At 53.9% G+C, this 13,976-nt stretch overlaps 2 protein-coding genes across 15 annotated transcripts in view; one reads left to right on the plus strand and one right to left on the minus strand.

Moving 5' to 3' along the window:
- The window catches only part of DAB2IP (DAB2 interacting protein), a 207,943-nt gene extending 195,539 nt beyond the window's left edge, over nucleotides 1–12,404 (plus strand). For 11 of the 13 annotated variants that reach the window (XM_061352508.1, XM_061352506.1, XM_061352502.1 and 8 more), the window contains 7 exons: nucleotides 209–410; nucleotides 616–794; nucleotides 2,341–3,214; nucleotides 5,833–5,985; nucleotides 9,043–9,245; nucleotides 10,428–10,515; nucleotides 12,017–12,404. In XM_061352508.1, coding sequence (XP_061208492.1) covers nucleotides 209–410; nucleotides 616–794; nucleotides 2,341–3,214; nucleotides 5,833–5,985; nucleotides 9,043–9,245; nucleotides 10,428–10,515; nucleotides 12,017–12,184 — 1,867 coding nt within the window. In that variant the 3' untranslated portion in view covers nucleotides 12,185–12,404. The remainder of the gene's footprint in view (nucleotides 1–208; nucleotides 411–615; nucleotides 795–2,340; nucleotides 3,215–5,832; nucleotides 5,986–9,042; nucleotides 9,246–10,427; nucleotides 10,516–12,016) is intronic. The other 2 variants (XM_061352503.1, XM_061352504.1) reach the window with 2 other exon arrangements.
- Nucleotides 10,648–13,976, minus strand: part of TTLL11 (tubulin tyrosine ligase like 11) — a 61,267-nt gene continuing 57,938 nt past the window's right edge. For both annotated transcript variants that reach the window (XR_009725296.1, XR_009725295.1), the window contains one exon: nucleotides 10,648–10,861. The gene's annotated coding sequence lies outside the window, so the exon portion shown is untranslated. The remainder of the gene's footprint in view (nucleotides 10,862–13,976) is intronic.

The following is a 13,976-nucleotide window of genomic DNA, read 5'->3' on the forward strand; positions in this document are numbered from 1 at the left end:
TATCTGGGTTAGGCTGGAGTTAATTTTGGTTCCATGATCAGTGAGGTGTACCAGGTACCTGCTTAGCAACCCAGGCATCCCAAAGGCTTTGAAGGATTCAGGTGGGCGAGGAAGGTTCTGGCATCCTCACCTGTGTATGTACCTACCCATTTTGTTGGCTGTATCTGTTTACAGGATTTAGCTGAAATCCCTGTTGCTGTCTTGATAGGTTTGGCAGCAAAGAGGAGTACATGTCCTTTATGAACCAGTTCCTGGAACACGAATGGACTAACATGCAGAGGTTTCTCCTGGAGATTTCCAACCCCGAAACCATCTCAAACACCGCTGGCTTTGAAGGCTACATTGACCTTGGCCGGGAACTGTCCACTTTGCACTCACTACTCTGGGAAGTCATTTCTCAACTGGAGCAGGTATCCAGGGGGATCACAGGGGCAGCCCTTGGCTTCTATAACCACATGTGCTGGGACATCCCGTAGCCTCAGTGGTGGGGGTAAATGATGGAGAAAATGAATGTTGTGTAATAAACGTGATTCACTGAAGAGAGTGAATCAAAGACCACAGCTCTCCAGCAAAACCACAAGGTGTTGGTAGTAATTCTGCTCTCTTTTTCCCCAGAGCACTGCAACGAAGCTTGGGCCTCTGCCTCGGATCCTGAGGGATGTCAACTCTGCGCTCAGTAACCCGGCCTGCGTGCAGGTCTCGGTCTCAGCTGATCACACCGCATCCACACCCAGTGCTGGCAACAGCATCTCTGCGGGGCTCCAGAAAATGGTGATAGAGAATGACTTATCTGGGTAAGAGCATGAAGGGCCTGGCCCCAGACCAGGGAAATGCTGAATGTTCATCCGCTGCCAAAACCTGAGCACCTGCTGGGACAGGCGAGGCAGGGTCTATGTGGAGGTGGCTGATCCATTCACTGGGCTTTCTGATCACAGAACTGGCTGTAGTTCAGCTCTGAATCCGGACAGAGCAGTGGGCAGGAGTGCAAGGACACAGCTCCATGCTGGGTCCCTTGAGAGCCAAAGCTGGGATGTGGTCTGGGAAACAAGAACTTGGTATCTCTGTTCTCAGCTCTTGGCATGTGGCTGCAGAAGCCAAATGTTCATCCTTTGAGGACCTAAGGGCTTGTCTGCACTAACCTCAAAGTGATTGGCGTTGCCATTAAGTTCATTGGGTCACTGGGTATGCAGGATCTATAGGATTTGCCTTAGCCATCTTTGTAAGACGTAACGAATGGTATGTGCTGAATTCACTGAGATCCAAACCTCGACATTTCTTTAACAGTTGCAAAGCTGTAGAGGCCTGACAGAGACATTCCAGTCTACTCTGTCTAGTTTTATAATACTGGGTGTTTTTAATGATGAGCAGTGATTCACAGACACGGTCACCTAACATGCGTTCTGGGCTCATTATATAAGGAGTTTCATTCATGGAGAAGATGACTGTTGCAAACCTTGTAATGTTTCTGTTTGTGGAAAATGAAATGGAGCCCACACAAATTGAAAGACTGAGGTGGTAAAATAGCTTGTAAGTGGAAACTACATAATATTTAACAGTTTAATTAGGAATGAAAGGCAGCAATGGCACTGGACTGGCTCTAATCAGAGCTTTCATCTCTAATGCTTCCCAGCATGAGGTGCAATTATTTAAATTTAATGCTATGGAGGATGTCTGACAATATGCTTTCACCCAAATACTTGCTTACAGTGCACCATCTTTGATCAGTGTATATTCACATTAATCTACTGCAAAGCTCTTTCTTCCTATCCCCAAGAAAATCAATATTGCATGAATGTATGTTGCAGCAGGAGGTCTGGGTGCGTATTCTGTTGCTGGGCTGTAGCTCTGCTGTTGGAGCTCTCTCTCTGATCCTTGAAGGCGTGGTGTGGATCAGGCTCCCATGGTGTTCCATGCTCTCTGGTTTGGCCGGTGTGCCCTCAGGAGCTGACTGCCTGGGTACAGAGCAGGGCACACGCGAGCAGCAGGGGTCCAGCCAGCTGGGAGCAGAAGGGGTGACTCTGACACCTGTCTCAGTGAGCAGGTCCAGCTGGGGAGGCAGAGCTGGAGATGCATCCTGCACAATGCAGTGCTCCCCATGCAAACACTCACCCCTGGCTCCCCTGCCTGCTCCCATGGGGCTGCCCAGGTCTCCCCCGTCCCCTGGCTCCCCCTGCACTGTCCCTGCATCCCAGGGCCTGGGTTTCGGCCGGTCCCACACAGCTGTGCCACGCTGATTTCTTCTGAGTGATTTGGGTTTGTCCTGCTCCGGTGCAGCATTCACAACTCTTCTTTTTTGTTTTGTTTTCCTTTCCTCTTCCTTACGCACTGCCTTCCCCGCAGTCTGATAGATTTCACACGGTTACCATCTCCAACCCCTGAAAACAAGGACTTGTTTTTTGTCACAAGGTCTGCTGGGGCCCAGCCCTCGCCTGCCCGAAGCTCCAGTTACTCAGAGGCCAATGAGCCCGACGTGCAGATGTCTAATGGCAGCAAGAGTTTGTCCATGGTGGACTTGCAGGACAATCGGCTCTTGGACAGTGGGGCCAACGCGCCCGGCGGGGCTGACTCCCTCAATGACAGTCAGTCATCCCTGGGGCAGTTGCAGGGCGTATGGAGCACACGGACTCAGCAGAACAGCGTCACGGGCATGGCCACCGTGCGCCGGGTGGGCCAGACCCCGACCACGCCGAGCGGCGAGAGCGCGCCGGGCCGGCCGCAGCTCCTGGCCCCGCTCTCCTTCCAGAACCCCGTCTATCAGATGGCAGCGGGGCTGCCGCTGTCCCCGCGCGGCCTGGCCGACTCGGGCTCCGAGTGCCACAGCTCGCTCAGCTCCCACAGCAACAGCGAGGAGCTGACGGCCAACAAGCATGGCTTCGCCGCGCCCGCCGCCAGCGAGGACTTTGCGCGCCGCACCGGGGAGCTGGCCCGCAGGCAGCTCTCGCTGACCGAGAAGGGTGGGCAGCCCACGGTGCCGCGGCAGAACAGCGCGGGGCCGCAGCGCCGGATAGACCAGCCCCCGCCGCCGCCACCACCCGCCACCCGCGGCCGCACGCCGCCCTCCCTGCTGAGCACCGTCCAGTACCCGCGGCCCTCCAGCGGCACCATCATGTCCTCCTCGCCCGACTGGCCCGGCAGCGGCGCCCGCCTCCGGCAGCAGTCCTCCTCCTCCAAGGGTGACAGCCCCGAGATGAAGCAGCGCACGATGCACAAGCAGGTGAGTGTGGGGCGGGACGAGCTCCGGGCGATAAAGGGGTCAGGTAGGGTCAGGGCGTGGACTTGGAGAAGAGGGTGGCCAGGCGGGGATTGCTGCAGTGGGAGGTGATGTCGCGGTGGTTGCGAGTGACCGCATCGGTGCCAGCCCCGTGGTGGCCTTGCATGTGGAGGTACCCCGGCTCTTGCACCCAGCTTGGCCTGAGGCAGAGGAAGGGGACACAGATGGGTGTTCGCTCCCTGTGCTGGTGTGTGACTGCCACAGGGCAGTAGGTGGCGGAGACACGAGGGCAGTGGCAGCCGTGCCTCTGTCCTGCGCTACCATCTCGTCACTGCTTCGCCTCTCCATGCCCAGGCTCTCATCCCATGCCATAGTCAACCCCGCACCATCTCCCAGGCTTGGACCAGGCCCTCATCTCCTGTCACTAAGAGTGTCCCTGCTGCTGCTCCTGTCCCAGCGAAGCCAGAGCACTCCTGGACATTCCTGTTTCTTTGCCCTGTGATGCCCTCCTGTAAGTCTATCTGGGGAGGTGAGAGAGCAGGAAGGAAGGAGTGTGCTCCCCACCGAGTGATGCTCCTGCCACGTGCTGGTCTGCACAGAAACAAATTCACTGTTCATGGTGCTAAACCAGAAAGCAGTAGGTCACAGACCCAGGGCCCTCTGGTGTTCCTGGCTGGGGTAAACTGGTTTTCTAGGACTCATTTATTCATTCTCCATTTCAGAAGTAACCCTATAGAAAACTAACCCCATAGGGCCCCTCAGTGCCTAAAGCAAGAGTGCCACGAACCCAGAGGATGTGGACAACAAGAGCTCACTGCATCTCAGCCCAGGCACAGTATTAAGGCACCACTTCAGCAGCGTGGCACTGAACAGAGGTGGTGTAGCTGCCTCTCCTTCCCAAGGCAGCCGTGGAGGCCTTTGGCACTGGTGCCCGTTCAAGGCTGTTCTGGCAGCCCCATCTGGAGCTGCCCGGTGCACACGGTATCGATTCCTAAGCACCGACATTAGCAAGCACGCCGCGTAGCAGCGTTTGTGCAGGGGGGATCAATACTCATTAGGGACAGGGGGCACAGAGCTCTGCCGGAGCAGCCTCTTTGGGAGCAGGCAGCAGTGACCTGGGGGTGACCCTCGGGGAGCCCTGGCCAAGCTGTGTGTGCACATCTATCCTCCAGCTGCCCCTCTGCTCCTCTCAAGACCTGAGGTCCTCAGAGTGCCTCTCCCTGCTTGGATGTTAGCACCATCTGTGAGCCATAATGAAGCTGCTTGCTTGGAGGTGGTGGTATTAAACATTGTTTGAGAACAAAGGAATCGTGTTTGGTGGCCATTTTAGAAGTGCATGAACCTCGTTCCTGGCAGCCAGCAGCGCTTCCTCTGCTACTGGAGTTCATCTGCTGAGCTGAGTTCAGACTGTCCTAGAGATCAGATGTCCTTTTTCACTCATTCAGAGAAGGGAGGAGGAGGCAGAAGGACCCGTGCAGAGCGAGCTGAGCTCTCAGTGACATCCTTTCCTTGGAGCCATGGATTCTGAGCAGCCCCCACAGATGCAGTGCCCCAGCTGGAGATGCAAGAAAGGTGAGGGTTTACAGCAAGGGATTTCATGAGCCGAGCCTGGGACTTCTGATTTGGAATTGTGGAAGCAGAAGACAGCACAGGGAAGCCTCCAAGCCCAGTGAGGTGATGAAACCAGACCCCACTCCTCCCAGGACAGAACCTGCTGTGCTGCTGCTTGCTGGTGACTGGGTTTCTCCACAGTCCAGAGCTTTGAATGAGGAGAAAGTCCCTAGTATTTCTGATTCATTAACTTGAATTCCCTTGTCCAAGTCATCCAGATCATCTGCAGTCATCCAAGAAGCTGTTCACTGTGGTTTACAGTGAGCCAGCATGGAGCAGAAGTAGCTGGACGTTGACTTCCTCGGCCTTGTTATGTGGTTGGAAAACATGCATGCAATGCCATTTGCAGTCCCTGCCCAGGCTAGCACTGAACAGCAGCTGTGGCTCTAACTCAGTGACCATGGAACTGCCCCCTGAGCTGCTACATGAGCAGACCTAGAGATACACTGCCAAGATGTGGAGCATTTGGACCTCTTCAGCATCCTAAGTGTAGTCTCCGCCAAGAAGAAACCTTTGTGTTCCAGAAAGGCACCTGAATGACCAGGAGCAGCATTTCAGTTTGCAGATCTGGTTTTATCTGTGTGGAATCTCCACAGCAAGCAGAAAGCAAGCTCAGTGGGAGAAGCTGAGGAGCGAAATCTCTGCTTGTGGAGTGCCTACACTACATCAAGCCACTGTTTCCCTCGGTGCCTTCTCAGGTCACGTCCTTCAGAGGTGACAGGACCTGAAACCTGGGCCCTTCCAGCAGGAAGCTGCACTGCAGCACCATGCCCTACGCCTGTTCTGTGGGGTGGTACAGGGAAGGATCTGGCCTGTCAAAGGCTGTTTGACCTAAAATAACATGCAGATCCAGAGCAGGAGCTGTTCCTCCCCATCCGCTCCGGTAGCTCAGGTTGTTGGATGCTGTTGGAGCAGCACGGGAGAGGGCTTGGAAGCAAATTCTCTCTCCAGCTTCACGACCATTTCTGTTACAGGTTTTTCTTTTGTTATGGTTGTATGTTTCATTGTAGGCCCCTTCTCCTGTGAACCCCAATGCCCTGGACCGCACTGCCGCTTGGCTTTTGAATATGAACATGCAGTTTTTAGAAGATGAAAGCATTGACCCAGATTCCAAGCACAGGGATAAGCTCAGGAATAAGGACGAGCTCAGCCAAGCAGAAAAGGTAAAACCTGATTGGATTGAAACAAGTGTCTAAATAGAGAGAGGATTTCCTTGAATGTCTTTGGTCCGAGCAGCCTGGGGACAGGGTGGGCTGTGGGGCAGGTCCCTGCACTGGAGCGGGGCCTTCTCTGCCCTGCTCAGCCTCACAGGGCGCTCCTGGGGAAGGGCTGGGAGGTTTTCACACACTCAGCGACTGGAATTAGCCTTGATCAAGCAAGTAAGAAAAACAGGAGCCAGGAATCAAGTGCTGGTGCTGCTCTGCAACAGACTCAAGCCAGAGAGTGCCTGTTACTTCTCCCATTGCTGCTCCCATCTGCAGGGGAGGGAAGCTCAGAAAGTGAGTAAAACACAGCTATAAAAGAGATGAGAGCGAGCTGCAGGCAGCCTCACAGCACGGACATGTAGCAAGAAGCAGTTTCCATGTCAAAATGGAAGTGTGAGCAGATCCTGGTCTCAGAGACAGCACTGGGGTGGCTTCCATGGTGCAGTGATGCTGCCCTGAGCTCACGGCTGTGTCCCACAGAGCCTGGGGTCCGTTCCAGAGTATTCAGCTGGAGCCCACAGTCCCTGTTCCGGGACAAGGCTCGGGTGGGATGAGCAGGGAAGGGACAGAGGAGGCCTGACCAGGGGTGAAGGAGGAAGGTTAGAAAAGAGGAGTCAGGAGCTGGGAAGATCCCATCTTTGCTGGTGGCTGCTTCTACAGGGTGCTTCCTCACAGCCTGGCGCTGCCGGGACCTGCAGTTGGGCACTGTTGGCATTTGGGGTGTTCCTCAATGTGCTTCTCTTCTGTCCGCCGCATGTCACTGCCCGGTGCCGCACAACTGAGGCATCCCCTCCCTCGACCTCCTTCCTGCTCTTCCAGCACAGACGTGTTTCTGTTCATGTTAAATCCCCTTCCTGTTCTCGTTCTGCCGTGCTGCATCACCGTGGGACTGCCACCGGGTAACTTAAGGGGTATTCCAGAGGCAGGTACCACAGGGACTGACAGCTCCAGCTGCCCCAGGGAGAACGTGGCAGAGTTTTGTGACAGCTCAGCCCATTTCTCACTGGCTTTCTGCTCCTTGGGTATTCCTGTAAATGCAGACACGCAGTGATCAGGCAGCAGCTGACCCAGGTGCACTTGCAGCAGGCTGTTAGCAGGGGTAGAGAAATCTTAGCTACCACCTAAGCACAGACACCCACAGGCACAAATCAGAGAGGAGGCGTTGTCAGACGGGTGCATCACGCACTGGGTTGTTGCTGCTTTTAGTCACTGCAGGGCTTCTGAAAGGGGTTTGAGTCTGCAATAGGGATGGCAGGGACAAGCTTTGGAACCAGGCTGAGGTGAAATGCTGAAGGAGCACACGCTGGGAATCAGGTGTTGGCTTCCTCCTGTCCCTCTGGGGTGCACCCGGTGCGTGCCAGGCTGAGCACCGAGGGCACTGCAGCAGACCCATCCCTGTCCCAAGCTGAGCAGGAGCCCCCCCCCCGAGCCTGCTGTCTCATTCCCATGCAGCATCTTTTGTTACTTTGCTGTCACATCAGTCACTGACATTAAAGATCACCATTAGCATAACCTCTCTCCCCATTACTGTAAGACGTGAATGGTCACGGAGAATGAGACAATTGTTCTAGAGACAGGAGCGACTCCTTCGGTCTCTGAGGCCTCTCCTGCTATCATTTGAGCTCCTATTTTAAGGCTAGGGTAGGTATTTAATCTTTCCTGTTCAAGCAGCTCCCTTCTGTCTGACTTTAGTGCTTCTGTGTCACTGTATGGGCATTCATGTTCCCTCGTCGCTGCAGGTTACATGTGCAAACTGTTCCTTCCAGTGCTGCAGTAAAAGCTTTGCTAAAGGAGGCTCAGTGCTGTGTTGTGCCCGTTCCTGCCCATCTGCCAGCCATGGCTCGAGTGCTTTGGCAGGTCAGGAAGCCCATCAGCATCATAGATTTTCAATCCCTGGGAGTTAAAGCTCCTTCTGCTGTCAGTGGAGTGATATCGGGACAGCAACGTGGATTGACATGGGCTGGGTGGACTCCCCATCACTGGGACACAACCATGTCCATCGTTTGGGTGCTTACACAGGTGGCACTGGCCAAAGGGGAGGGCTGTGTTTTCAGCTGGTCAGTTCAGGACACACTGAAGTGCATTTCTGTCAGCTCATGAATAACATTTGGAGCTCTGTGACAGACTTCATGACTCAGATGAAGTCTCTTCCCCTACCTGACTCTCAGAGCAGCTTGTCCCATTAGCAGCAGTGTGTTCAGTATCCAGGGGCTGGGTTCAGGACTATTTCCAAAGCTAATTTTTTAAATTAAGGTCTTTGTGTTAGGATGGGTTTTTTACAGCTGAATTTTCCTTTAGCAAAGCAACTTGCAGCGACTGCTGAGCTTGTACAGGAGCTGAACCAGCTCCACTGAGTTAAACGCTCTCCGTGTTTTGATTGCTTTATGTGATTCTTCTGCTGCTGATTTTAGCTTCATCTGAATGAACAGAACAACCGTGGGATCTTGGCTTCATGCAGCAGCTCTTCTCGGGTTGAATCCTGGTTTGACATCTGATTGTGTTTAACATGCTGGGCCCCAAAAGGTAGTGGCGTTCACTGCCCCACTCAATACACTGAGTTGCCCTCACCTTGGTAAGGGTGGACTCCTTGTGCCAAGAGAGCAGGGCACAGGCAGCACTGATTGCTCGTCCTTGGCTTCCAGCATGTCCAGAGCACCCCCGTTTAGCGCTGTGTGAAGAGCTCCTGTGTAAACCCAGAATCCCACCAGCGCAGCTCCTGCCTGTGCTCGGCTGCGTTCGCCTCTCGCTGGCTCTCACCTGCACCCCCTGGGAAATGCCAGACCCCGCTAACGTCCCCTTCTCTGAACCTGGCAGTGACCCCCCCAGCGGACGCGGCGCCGCTCCTGGCGCAGTGGAGAAGACCCAAGAGGAGGTGTCGGCCAGCAGGGCTGTCCCGCACGGGTTTGCAGCTGGTCCTGTGCAAGGAGAGGGGCATGAGGGGGCGATGGGCAAAGCCCTACTGGGTAACGTGCCACATGTGTTTTCTCCTCCTGTGTGTGTCCCTGCGTGCTGTAGTACCAGCAGGACCTAGTGGTGCTGCAGGACAAGCTGCGCATTTCCAACAAGAAGCTGGAGGAATATGAGACCCGCTTCAAGTGCCAGGAGGAGACGACGCAGAAGCTGATGCTGGAATACCAGGCGAGGCTGGAGGAGAGCGAGGAGCGGCTCCGGAGGCAGCAGGAGGATAAGGAGATCCAGATGAAGGGCATCATCAGCAGGTACAGGGGACATGGGAGTGCTGGAGGTGATGGTAATGCAGGCAGCCTGGCTGGCATCAGTGCTCAGGACAGTCTGGGTTCTTTGGAGCTGCAGGCAGGTTTCCCATGTAGGTTTTCCACAATTCATCCTCCTCCTGCCTGTCTGGGTTACAGCTCCCAGGGGCAGTTTAAAGCCCCAACTCTTTGGGTTCCCTCCCACCCATCCGTGTTACCTGGACAAGGAAAACCCTGACACTTCCCTGATTCACAAAGGCAAAACTTCATGATTGCATTGCTGGCAGCTGCCCCAGTTCCCAGAGGATCTGGCAGGTTTGCTCTTCTGTCCAATGAGCAATAGAGGTGATGATCAAAATGTTCTTTTCCTGGTGTTTAGCTAAAGCTCTCATCACCATCCCATTACTCCTAGCTATAAATCTCTTCTGCCCAGTGGGATGTGGTGTTTACATTTGTCCGGGACACAGAATGTTCAGTGCAGCCTTCACCTGAGCCAAACCAACCTAGTGCTAGTAATGACCCATCATAGATGGGTCAGCCCTCACCATTCTGCATCACTTAAGCTTTGGGACAGTGCTGTAGGGAGCTCTAGAGAAGAGCCAGAAAAAAGACTGGCTCTGAACTCTTGGTTTGTGTGTAAACGGTGAGTGCCAATGACTGTGTGCCTCCTTTATGCTCAAATGCACAACTGCAGGTCATAGAATCAAGGAGTGGTTTGGGTTGGAAAGAACCTTAAGATCATCCAGTTCCAACCCCTGCCATGGGCCAGGGCACCTTCAACTACTCCAGGTTGCTCCAACCCCCTGTGTCCAACCTGGCCTTGAACACTGCCAGGGATGGGGCATTCACAGCTTCCCTGGAAAACCTGTTCTAGCACCTCACTGCTCTTACAGGGAAGAATTTCTTCATTATATCCAAAGTAAATCTCCCATTTAAGTCTGAACCCGTTGCCCCTCGTCCTATCACTGCAATCCCTGATGAAGAGTCCTCTCCGAGAGAGAGTTCCCATCTCTCCCTGTGCGCTTCAGGGATGTACATCACCCCTTTACTTCCTTAGTGTCAGGGCCTGAATGGGGACGTGATCTGTATCATTCACTCTGGGGGGCTGATTCAGGGGTGTTATGGGGATAATACCTGGGCTTAGCAGAGCCCAACACGTGTAATGCTCGCCCTTGTCTGTTTGACCAGGCTGATGTCAGTTGAGGAGGAGTTAAAGAAGGACCATGCAGAAATGCAGGCTGCTGTGGATTCCAAGCAGAAGATTATCGATGCACAGGTGAGTCCCACTGCCAGGGGCTGCGGCACTTTGGGGGTGACTCTGCCCCTGTGCAGCCCCCTGCCCCGCAGCAGGGCCAGCTCAGGCATGGCGGGACTGCACTGGGTGAAGCAGCACCACGCTGCAGCCAGGGACAGAGCCAGGTTCAGCAGGTACTGGTTTATTGTCGCAGCAGTCACGTTCATACAGTGGTTTCCAACCGTGGAGCTTGGGAGGTGACACGGAGGATGTGGGGGGTGGCACTTTGTGGAAGGATCATGCCCACAACTCAGTTTGTGGAAGGATCATGTCCTGAGGCCCTCAGAGCCTCGCTTGGTGCTTCATGTTCCAGTAATGATCGCAGGACCTGGGCACAAGGAACACAGAGCCTGGTCAGAGCAAAGAGAACGTGCTTTGTTCAGCCTTTGGGTTGTGGTTTGGAGGACTGGGGAGCTCAGTTATTGCTATGGAGTACACTGGCAGAGGAGCATCAGATGATGGGTTCAACCAGCAGGCTTGGAAAGGAGAACCTGAAAATACACTCTATGATGTGTTAGGCATCCTCTCAGCAGGCAGTTGGGGCTAGGTGATACTATAGTCTAGGCTTACTCTTAACAACCCTATTAATCACTGGTGCGTCACTGCTCATGACTAATTCACCATACAGCTAATTAAAAAGGAGCTGAGGCAGTGGTAACTTTGGTACAAGAATCCCTGTTTTTCTGTAGGGTGTTCAAAGCCAGTAAATCCTCCTGTTCCCTGGAGCCTGGCACACACAGGGGGGTCTGTAAGGTGGGAGCCCTCCAAACAGCACCTCTCAACCTGCTGTGCTGCCTCCTGCCACACTGTGTTACAAGTGAGGCTCCTACCGTGGGCCCTGCACATCCTGCATGGGTCTCTTTTTATCCTCTAAGGCTGTACAATAGTGTTGGACGTGTTCATACATGAGGGACCATCAAAGTTACACAGAAGCACTACTCCCCAGTCAGTTCTGTTCCCTTTTGTTAGTGGCAGACAGAGGAGGATGAGGACACTGGCAAAGAACAGGAGCGGCTGCAACACAGAAGCTCTTGCTCCCATCCTTACAATACTGCGATGGGTAGGAGTTGCCATCAAAGCCATCCTGGGACAGCACAAGTCATTTAAACTATTAATTTATGGTAACAAAGTCAATTAAACACTGAAGGAATAACTGTCCTGGGAGAGCTTGAGTTTAGAAAAGGAACCTGACCACCTTTTAACAGCTGCACACAGTACAATGGATTTCTGCATAACGGAGGGGTTAAACTGCCTTACCTCCGTTTTCCTCAGGATGCTGACAGGAATTCAGCTCACATTGCACAGGCAAAGCCCATTTGTGTCCCTGCCAACGCAGGGGACCTCCAGGAGCGCTGTGTAGCACTTCAAAACCCCTAAAAACCTCAGGATGCCAAAGAGAAAGGTCCTGGTCCGAGAGGCATCACGGAGGGACGTGTCTCCATGCCTTCCCACTGACCCCTCCCCTCTGCCCCTTTGCTTGCAGGAGAAACGCATTGCTTCCCTGGATGCTGCCAACGCACGGTTAATGAGTGCCCTTACTCAGCTCAAAGAGAGGTACAGCATGCAGACACGTAATGGGATCTCCCCCACAAACCCAACTAAATTGCAGATTACAGAGAATGGCGAATTCAGAAACAGCAGTAATTGTTAACCCGCGGAGGGAGCCGCAGGAGGAGGCCACAGAGACCGTGCAGCAGCAGGCGTGAGCTTCAGAGAACGGCTGCTCCCCCTGAGGACCCCGCTCCTTACTGCGGACGGCGCTTGACTGAGCCTCTGTGGGAGATGCTAATGCCAGCACATTGAGGGGACGGAAAGATCGAGTGTGAGATGAGTGGCATAAGGAAATAACATATATTTGAGCATTGCTGTCACTGTTGGATTTCAATCAGTGTTTAATGTTTAAACAAAAGTTACCCTTTTTTCCTTCTAAACTGCCCAAAGGATACGCCTCACCCCTCCCAGCAAGGAGTAACGTCCTTGTCATTGCAGTAAGCGACACAAAGGGAGCTGGGCAGGGCCTGCAGCAGGCAGGGGCCCAGTAAAGGCCAGTTAGAGGGTGCTGCTGGATGTAGCTGTACGAGGGATGCAGCACCCGCTCCTCCTGTGACTCCCCTGGGATCACAGCCCTCTCCCAAAGCAAGCCCTAAGCCCAGCCCAGCCTCCTTACATGGCTTTTATGAGGCCACTGAGTGTCCACAGGGGCATTGCAGGAGGATCAGTGTTGAATTCACTCCAGCAGAGAGGGAGCACAGTCCAGATGAGAGGGCAGGGCACAGGCTGGGTGCTGGAGCAGCCAAAGGGGTGCTGCAGGGCAGCGAGAAGGGCATTGCTGGGGGTCCCTGGGCAGCCCAGGGGAGCAGAGCAAGCCCAAGGCTCTGGCATGCAAGTGGAGGGAGGAGCTGGCACCTGAACAGCGACTTGATGCCTCTCTACAGCTTCAGCTCGCACGAGTACTGGGGAAGAGCCGGTGTAAGCGATAGCCCCGGGCGCTGCCATCCTGCCCTGCCCAGGCACACTTCTAGGCACAGAATACACAGCTGCTGCCTGAGCTGTGAATGAGCAGGGGCTGCATTTCCTGTGCCCGGTGTGGTAGAGGGGGAGTGAGGGGCTGCGTGAGCTCACCAGCTGCTTGTGTGCCAGAGGGGTCGTATGGGGGTGTAATGCTCTGTGCAGAGATTTTTACTGTTTCTGGGGAGAAAAACAGACAAAGAAGAAAAAAAAAAAAAAGCCCTGAAGAACCATGAAGATCGGTAATTGTATTTCTTTTCTTTCACAGTATGCATTAGAAAAAAAAAGATCCCATTTTCTGGAATACTGTCCTCTTTAAATTGGGAATGAGCACTGCATGGAAATTAACCGGCTCGAAGAATGTAAAACATGGTCATAAGGGAGTAACCACCAAGAACAGCAGCCACCACCGAAAGGCCCCTTGTCAGGAGCACTGTGCAGGCATAAGCCAGGATTAGACTTTCCCAGCTGCTGAGACGCAGATCCCGGCACATTCCCGTTGTGCTCAGCGGAGGGGTCACCTCCTTAACGGGGGAGCGCGCCGCCGCGGTGTGTTTGTTGGGTTGTGGTTGTTCTAAGGTAGCACTTCATGACTCCCACTCTCAGAGCAGGTCACTCGTAACCAAGAGCCCCTGAGCTCTCTCTGAGATACGGATGACAGTGTACAGTGTACAGGACCTCTGCCTGTTCCTCCCACTAAGGTTTATTACACTGCTCAACGCCTCTCCTAGCTCCTCCTGCCATGTGTAAATGTACAAAGGGACTAGGATGCTCACTGAGCTCTGCACAGCCCAGGTACCGTCTCCAGCCTCACCCCACCTAGGCTGCCTGAGCAGGACACTTTGCCAGTAAGCTCTGCATTGCCATGCTGCCCCCAGGCTCATTCACAGCATTCCCCACATGCAGTTGTTTTCACAGCTAACGATGATGCCTTT

The sequence above is a fragment of the Neopsephotus bourkii genome, unplaced genomic scaffold (genome assembly GCF_033783945.1).
Source record: "Neopsephotus bourkii isolate Nb327-2 ecotype Australia unplaced genomic scaffold, CSIRO-AGI_Nbou_v1 NB_659, whole genome shotgun sequence".
Classification (NCBI taxonomy): Eukaryota; Metazoa; Chordata; class Aves; order Psittaciformes; family Psittacidae; genus Neopsephotus; species Neopsephotus bourkii.